The 9149-nt window shown below is 37.7% G+C and overlaps 2 protein-coding genes across 3 annotated transcripts in view; both read right to left on the bottom strand.

Moving 5' to 3' along the window:
* LOC137731546 (uncharacterized) overlaps positions 1–9149 on the bottom strand; it is a 35239-nt gene that overhangs the window by 12194 nt on the left and 13896 nt on the right. The gene's annotated exons all lie outside the window — the stretch shown is intronic.
* On the bottom strand, positions 622–2291 carry LOC137732205 (desiccation-related protein PCC13-62-like). The gene is made up of 3 exons (XM_068471505.2): positions 1890–2291; positions 1476–1701; positions 622–1229 (listed from the first exon to the last, which is right to left on the bottom strand). Exons 1-3 carry the CDS (start codon positions 2222–2224, stop codon positions 852–854), a joined length of 939 nt encoding a protein of 312 aa, XP_068327606.1. The 5' UTR covers positions 2225–2291; the 3' UTR covers positions 622–851.

Raw genomic sequence — 9149 nt, 5'->3', positions numbered from 1 at the left:
CGTGGCAGTACGGGCCCGTCCCCTGGCTCTGATACCATGTGGAAATTTTCAGGTTGACGGGCCGAGGGCCCACTCCAACAACACCGATACTGTCCCCACTTAACCACCTGCACAATCCTCAGGTGTGGGGTTTTATCACAAAAGGCCTCGGTATTAATTAGAGAGAGGTATTTCTATTTAAAGCACTCTTCTCTTCTCCCTCTGTCCGATGTGGGACTGGGGGTTCCAACAGTACCCCCTTGAAGGCCCTGGGAGATTAGTGGCTCTGGAGGAAGCCTAGAATCCAATGCAACATGTTGTCCAGAAATTCTCCAACAGGACACTCATCTTTAACTCTTTTTCTTATGGCATACTGGCTTTGCACTCTTGTTGTAGTAATGTGCAAGAATTATGTATGTGACCCACATAGTTTCGTTCGTTTTTTTTTTTTTTTTCTTTTTTGGGTCAAAAATGTAATCCGTGTGATTTGCTCACTTATGTGTCATGTTTATGAATTCTAAATAGAAAATTTTGGCAACATATGCAAACTACAACTTATTATAAGAGTTTTCTTACTGCATTTTCCGTGCTCTATTAATATAATATTATGTGAACAAACTCGAAGGATTTATGCGAACAAAATGAAGCATGAAACGATTCCTTACATCAAATTAATTAAGAACATGATTTATTCTGTCTAGAAAAGGGAAAGAAAAAAAAGAAAAAAAAAACATTCTGAAGAAGGTAAACTAGATGGCAACCAAACTAGTCCTATTTTTTAAGTTATTAACTTTTTAACACACATATCCTACCATTTATATAATAACACGTGATGTACCACCTCATGTACCGGTCATACTGAAAAATCTCTCCTATTCCTTTTTCAAATAAGATTTAGCAATCCGGCCGTCAGCTCCTTTAGGGTAGATACCGCCAGGTACACGTTCATTACCGCTACCGTATACGATCCTTAGTATCTCCTCCGGAGTCCTATCATATGCAACTGAGTACTCGTCTGCGGCAAGAATATTGCCGCTTACTTTTCCCTCAGCACCCAAGTCTTGGGGAACCACAAGGCCTTCATCTTTCAAACCTTCGTGTCCTAGATTATTCCTTAGTTCCGAAATGAGAGTTGTGAACTCAGCCACTGTAATGCCATATGGTTCTACTTTCAACTTTGCACGCTCGTATAGCAATGCTCGAATCACTGCATCTTGGCCTGATTCCACACCCAAAAGACCTGCAACTAGCTGAACATGATCCACATAATCAATGATGTTAGGGCCAATTTTACTCTTCAAAATTATTGTGTTTGAAGCATAGACCAATATAAATATAAACAGTTTGATTTTAGTTACAGGGTAATGTTTTCTTGTCAAACTAGTTTACCAAACAAATATAGTAGAGCCATGTTTATTCTTGTCATAAAATGCCATCAAGATTCACAGTCTGCAAAACATAATAAGAATCTAATAGAATACTTTTAAAATACTTACCCTTTTGGAAGTAGCACCTTGGAGCTTAGGGCTTGCACCAACATAGCCAGTGAGACCAACATAAGGAATGAGATAGGATGCAAGGAGATAGTTGATTGAATTGGCATAAGGGTCAAATGGTGGATTTAAGGGACTCCCAAATGCAGAATCAAACACATGAGCAAATGATGCTGCACTTATATTCAACAATGGCCTTGGGAAACCCTTCACAGTTTTCTTAATAGCTCTGCACAAAAATTAGAAGAAAAAATAAATAATTTTGTAAGCTTTCTATGTACCATTTGTAAATCAGACATGAATTCCGCATATCTATTTGCTTATCAAATTCATTCAATCTAAATACTAGAAACAGTCTGTACAGAAATGAAAAAGTTAGACGAAAATCATAAATTAGAAAGGAAAAAAAGATTGAACCTCAAGTGTCCAACTTCTTGCCATCCAAATTGCTCGATGACATCTCTAGTGAAGTCGTCCAAATGTGCCTTTTTGGCACCAATGGGAGACGGACCTCCTTGGGCTAAGCTCGGATAAACTTTATCCAAGCCATACCCCAAAGATCCATACAAAAAGAACTCAGCTTCCAAATACTCTAAATTCAAAGGAAACTCCAAAAGATCGACGTCCGATTTCTGGACGGACGAGGAGGCGCCGTGGTGATGGTTGTGCAAAATCGATTCGGAAGAGCAGGACAGCGGGAGGAGGATGAGGAAGACAATGGCGGTGGTGGTGGCATAAGCAAATGTGGCCATGGTTGCAGACTTAGTTTTGAGAGTATGTCTGAGCAGCGGTGGACTTGTTCATATATATAGCATGGGTGATGAGCTCATGAGTTGAATGCACATTAAACATAAAAATTTTGAAGAAAAAAAAAAATTAAAAAAAATCCCTCATGGGTTTAGTGACACGTGGCAGAAGAATACTCGTTCAAAGTTTGAATAGCCAGCTGGGTCTTTTGATCTCTATCCCTTACAATTATTTATTATTTTTTCAGGATTTTAATTTGGATTATTGAGGCAGTTACTTAGGATCCTGAATAACGTTTGTCCTTGATGCATGGTTCGCGTAGGTAGCCGATGATCGGGGGATGATTCATGATTTATAATTGCCAACAAACCACACGTTTGCACGTTGAAAGTTTTGCTGTAGTTGTCCTTTTTGGGTAATATTTTATAATAAGAAAAATATTAAGAAGACTCTTTCAGAATAAAACCTCACAATTTAACATTAATTTTGATGCAAATATTATAAAATGTGGTGTAAAAAATATGAGGTGATAGAAAATATGTGGAGAATCTTGTTTTTAATATCTCCTTATTATTTATCTTTACAATAATGCTATTATTATCATTTATTTGTAATACAATTTTATTTCCTCCTTCAGATGGCATCTCATGTGACCAGAGATTTTTCAATGAGCTCGGATAACAGAGTAGTACACCACACGTTGCTATATAAGTAGTGAAATATTTGTGTTAAAACAATAACAACTTAAAAAATAAAACTTCATTCCACTTATATAATAGCACATAATGTACTACTTGTGTTTCGAGCATAATGAAAGATTTTTCCAACCACATTAATTTCAATTAAAAATAATTTAAAAGCCATTTAATTAAACAATTTATGATGATTGGAGTTTAGGACCTTCCTTCCCATTGATGTCTGCTCCTTCCGTCCTCTTTCTTTTTCACGCCAGTTCTCTCGACCATATAATCTAAACTGATTCTCATACGGCATGATGAATCCTCAATCGGTCCCCTACTTGGATTATTGGTAAGCATTTACCATTATGTTTCATTGAATTCCTATTTTTAAGTCTTTTTTTTAAATGAAAAATAAAGACAGATGCTTAACAACAATCCAAGTAGGGGATCGTCGATGAATCATGCCGTATGAGAATTAATTTAGATTGTGGTGGCCTGTGAAAGAACTGGCGTGAAAAAAAAAAAAAAAAAAAAAAAAAAAAGAGGAGCAAACTCCTCGTAAACTTTTATTTGATCCTATCTTTATTCTCATCATGCCGTATGAGAACAAGTATGAGAATGACATGGCAACTAGAATTGATTTAGAGTACGGATTCTCAACTAAAAGTTAAGATGACTAGTAAATGACATGGCAATGCCTTCAAATAAAGTATTTTGATAAAGGAGTTTTGTGAAGTTAAGATGGATCCGGCCTTCATCTTCCTCCTCTGCCGTTTACGTCTGCAACTCTCCAACAACAACAAAAAGCTCTGCAATATGCCATTAATGAAATTCATCTTTGTCTTTGATGCAGTGAATCAGTTGCCCGCCATTTAAAATAATAATACAAATAAATAAAAAATAAAAAAAAACCAAAGCTAATAGGAAATCCAAACAAAAATATATCCCAATATTCCAAAAACTTATTTTATCTGCCATGAAAATATGAGTTTCCTTCCTCATTTAATTACAACTAGCCTTCATACACGCTCTTACGTGCAACTACACATTTTTTGAATCATATTATTGTTAGTCCATTGTAAGGCTCATCCCACCCCTTCTCATTTCGTGTAGATAACATCGTTTGTTCAAAAAAAAATTTATTTGACAATTAATTGAATCACATTATTATGCGCGTGCGAAATACTTTTTTTATAACATGCACTACGCTTCTCTTAAGATGTTTTGAACGTGTTTAAAAATAGAGAAAATAATATTTAATAATCAACCGATTGAATCCAATTATTGCTAGCCCATTGTGGGGTACTAAAAAAAAAAGCTGCACAAAAAAAATTAATTATAAAAAAAACTGTTTATATGACGTAAATTGCTTTTAACTTTTTTTGTTTGGGGGGTATTTCTATCCAAAACTTTTAGGTGAAACTCGTGACCCCAAATGAGGGATGCGCGCTTTATATAGTGGTTCGGTATGGGATCTCAAACCGAAAATGAGATCCGAATCCCAAACAGAAAATTATTGGGATGGAAATTTGAAGACCAATCCCAAACCGAAGTTTCGGTATTTCCAATTTTCGAGATTCTAGAAATGTTATGAGTATTTCAAGATGGATCGGGATTGGATTTTCGATTTTGGACTTTTGGGTTTTTGGGTTGAAATTTGAAATTTTTGGGCTATGGACTAAAATATGGGTTTTTTGCCTAAAATTTTGTCCTCCAATTTCATATCAATTGAAATTTAGGCTTTTTACGTCATACCTATTTGAAATTTCATATCAATTGAAATACAAATTTATTCTTACCAAGTCTAGTTGATGTTCCAAATTTTCAAACTACTTAATTTCATGCTTCCATTTCTAATATAGTCTACTATCAAGGTACTTAAATTGTAAGAACCCGTCCCCAATTATTACGATTTTTATAATTTTTAAATGTGAATTTACGAAAATGCCCTTCGAGGCAAAGTGTTGACTTTTGTTGACTGCCGTGTCATGTCATGTAAGGTTCAATTTCTTAGTGTATCCTCATAGTACTCATCGCCACGAACGCGTGGGCACAAACGGATCGTGATTTGGAGTTATAACAAATGAGTTATTAACGTTTAAAGTTGGGGGCATTTTAGTAAATTGGTTTATTTCTAGAATGCTCTAAATTTTTGGAGCAAAATATGGAAAGCCACGTGTGTGGCCCAGATTAAGGTAAGAGTGTTGGGCGGTGGAGATGAAATATAAAGGAGAGAAAGGGGGGAACCGGACCAATGAGAAAAAAGAGAAAGAGAGAGTGATCAATGGGAAGAGAGAAAAATGAGGGAAATGAGGGAGGAGAAAGAGGAGGGGAACCCGCCCGGTTCTTCTTAACCCATGCCCAACCCGGCTTCTTCACACCTTCCGACGCCTTTGCATGCGAGTTTTCCGGCAAATCGCCGCCATTCATCACCTGGAAAACATTCCACTACCCTCCCTCTTCCTTTTCAACCTAAAATTATAATGAATTTGGTTGTATTTTGAGGAAAACATCACGACGGAACCATGGGCGCCATGAGGACCTTTGGCCGAGATCCACCAAACCTAAAACATTTTCCTTCAATCAACATCACCAATAAACTCTTCATGAACCCAGAAACAAAGCCCAATCAACCTTGGAGGCGTCGGAGCTTGTATGGAGTTGAATCAAGAACCACTCTTTAAAGGGTTTCCGACGGGTTTTAGTGGAATTAGGGCTTTTCCCGGCCAAATTGGCCTTAGTCACAGGCGGCAATCTTTTGTGACGCCTTGATATTTGTGCTAGAGAGTTATAGCGCGGACTCCAGGTGAGTGGGCTTTTGGTTTTCTATATATATACGTATGTATACTTTATGTTTTTTTCCCAGAAATTGTTTTAAATGAAATGTGATTGAAATGCCATGTCATACTTGCGTTATATTTTAGTATATACATTGGTGTAGTCATGTATAATGTTGCATGATGTTGCGGAGCCCAGGTAAGCTACAGGTGAGTACATTATGGTGTTAGTTGTTGTGATGTATATGGTTATGCATAAATGCATTTGGTACTCATTATCATGCACCCCGGTGTTAGTGCTCCGCCCGAGGTCAGGGCCAACCTTCACGTGATCGTTCACCTCCCACACCGTAAATTCACCTTGGATCCAAGGCAGGTGCCAACCTGTCGTACAGACCACATTAGGTGGTTCCGACTCGTAGGTGACTTGCGATACTTCGTACAGCCTTCACATGATTGTAGCACTTGAGAGTATTTATTTACACCCAGCCTGTCGTACAGACCACATTAAGTGGTTCCAACTCGTGTGCAGGTTTAAAGCCGTACAGGTCACGTTAGGTGACTCCGGCTGGCATATCATTTTATATTGATTTATTTCATCTGGCTTATTTATTTCATTGCTGAGATACTTGACATGACATATACTTGGTTTTCACTACTCTCAAGCATGATTTCTATATATGTATGTATTATTATTTTCTGGAAAATTATACGGGTTTTACGGCGAATGGTTATAATGTTTTTAAAAAGGTTTTTATTAAAAACTTTATTTTCAGGCCCACTCACCCTTATTTTTGCTCCCCTCCAAGTTTTAGATGCTGAAAGTCCGCATCAACGAGGATTTGTGGCAAATATCAGTATAAGTGGCTACCTCTGAGGGTATGATCCTTAACCACACTACTGTACTTTACTTATGCTCTGACGTTGCGTGCGAAACGGGCTTGTTCCCGCTTGCAGTGCACTTTGGTCCTTAGGCACTTTAAGGTTTAAATTTAATCACATTTTCCACATCACTGTACCTTATGGCTTCATCACCTTCCAGGTGTTGGCCAGCATAGCTCGATTCGAAGTCCTAATGGACATTCTGGATCGAGTTGTGTCATAAATTCAATATTTAACATGCATACAACCAAAATAAATAAATAAATATATATATATATATATATATATATATATTCGGTTCAATTCGAGATTCCCGAATCATTAAATATGTAATCCCGATTCCATACTGAAAAGTTCTAGATCGGTTCAATATGAATCCCAAAAATTTTGGTATTATCGGTTTAGGAATTTTTTGTTTAGTTTGAGATTTTCAAGAAAAATTTCCAGCCCTGGTATATCCTAAAAAAAAACTGTACAAAAAATTAATTGTAAAAAATACCATTTATATGATGTAATGATGCATTATTAGCTGCTTTTGAACTTTTCTTGTTTATGGGGCATTTTTGTCCAAATTTTTTTAGTGAAGCCCGTGACCCCAAATAGGACCTGTGCGCTTTATATATAATATAATAGTATAGATTTTCCTCGTGAAATATTAATATTCAACCATCACTGACACATCCCAACCCGAAATGTCCACTAGGACTTCGAATCGAGCTATACTGGCCGACACCTAGAAGATGACGAAGCCATAAAGTGATGTGGAAAATGAATGTGAATAAATTTAAACCAAAAAGTGCCTAATCAAAAGAGTGCGCGGGTGAGCGGGATTGAACCCCTTTCACATGTGATGTCAGAGCATGAGACAATATAGTAAATAGGATGAAGATTATACCACTAGTGATAACCATCTCCTGAGATTTGCCAGAATCCTTGTTTACACATAAGCACAGCTACTAAACCTAGAGGGGCGAAAAACAAAGTTGAGTGGGTCAGCAATACAACGTTTGTAAGAAAACCTTTATTTTCGAACATACTAACCCCTTACCGTAAAACAAGTATAGTTTCCTTAAAACATACTACGTAAGTATGTAACAACAATACAACAGCAATATAACCAAAAATATGCCAGGTCATGATATATCAAATGCCACAGTAATATAATCATGTGATAATCAAGTATAATCATTTGCTCATCAATCTATGCTAGCACACGAGTCGGAGTTGCATAATGCAACCTGTACGATAGGACTGGGTATAATCAATACATTCTAGTACTACGATCACGTGAAGACTGGTGTCGAGGCGTGGTCACATACGAGTCAGAATTGCCTAATGCAATATGTATGACAGGACTGACACCTAACTTGGATCTAAGGCGAGCGAATGGTGCGGATGTGAACATACACGTGAAGGACTAGCCCTGGGTGAAGTACTAACATCAAGGTGCAGCAGATGAGCATGTAAAAATATGTTTGAATGTCATGACAGTAATATCCTAACCATATAGCAGCATTTATCACAATCTAATATCACAATAACGATACTTGGCAATATAAGCGTAATAATGAAATAAATACGCATTTATGGAAACTATAATTATGTATAGATATAAAAACAAAATGCCCACTTAAAGATATGCAATCGAAACGAAGCCTCCAACCTTCGGGATACATTTCCCCTATACGTGAAATTACTAATTAATTTAGTTTATTAACACATAAATGAAAACTTGAATAAAACCTCCGTAAATTGCTCAAACATAGGGTTTGAATATACGAAATTGATCTACTCGACGTCACGGACCTACACAAATTAACAAAAGGTCAATGGGTGGCCGGACGTGCCGCCACAAGTGGCTGCACCCACTCGCCTACGCGCCGAATGCAAGGAAGCTACCCACACGTCCCCCACGCGCCGCGAGTACCACGGTACTTGCCTTCCCCACGAAGACCAGCGATTTTGTAGGTTTTTGGTTCTACTTCCAAAGCTCCTAACGAGCTCGATTCTACCAAATTCAATTCTACGAAGACCCACTTGAAGCTAGGAATGTAAAGAATCGATCTATAATTACTGAAAGTTCAAATGTGGTCCGTGTTGTCCAGGAATTTGGCCTGAAAGTGGCCAAACGACCATGGATTTCTTCCCAACTTTCTGAGTGAATTTCTAGTTCGATAGTTAACCAAACTCAGTGATTCAAAATCCATTCTGAAGTTAGGAATATAGAGAATAAGTCTATATCTATTAGGAGTCCAGTCGTGGTCGAGGTTGGTCGGGGATTTGGTCTGAAAGTGGCCAAATGGCCACGGATCCTTGTTGGAAAAATTTCAGGATCTCTTCCTCCGAGTCATTTCAACGTTGACCTTTCACTAAGATGTCTGAAATGAGTCACACATCCACAATTTCGATGAGAGGAATTCAAAACTAGTGTCCAGAAACCCTACCTTGGTCGAACTCGATAAGAACTCAATGGAGAAGATGATGAACAGTGACAGTGGCCACTGTGCAGTGCAAGCTCCACGCCTGGGTTTGAAGTTCACGACCTGAGCTTACAGAGATAGGAAAAGATAAGGCACGGTGGTGGTCCGATG

Source organism: Pyrus communis, chromosome 16, assembly GCF_041283825.1.
Source record: "Pyrus communis isolate YQ-2024b chromosome 16, ASM4128382v1, whole genome shotgun sequence".
In the NCBI taxonomy this organism is placed as follows: domain Eukaryota; kingdom Viridiplantae; phylum Streptophyta; class Magnoliopsida; order Rosales; family Rosaceae; genus Pyrus; species Pyrus communis.
Note: the sequence above shows the minus strand (reverse complement) of the source record. Positions and strands in the feature narration are given on the sequence as shown.

Bases quoted from the DNA above. Each gene is read 5' to 3' on its own strand.
- LOC137732205 (XM_068471505.2), bottom strand. From the start codon at position 2,224: ATGGCCACATTTGCTTATGCCACCACCACCGCCATTGTCTTCCTCATC. The intron at 1,702-1,889 runs GTTCAATCTTTT...ATTTTTGTGCAG, and splicing joins CAAGAAGTTGGACACTTGAG to AGCTATTAAGAAAACTGTGA. The intron at 1,230-1,475 runs GTAAGTATTTTA...GATCATGTTCAG, and splicing joins AAGGTGCTACTTCCAAAAGG to CTAGTTGCAGGTCTTTTGGG.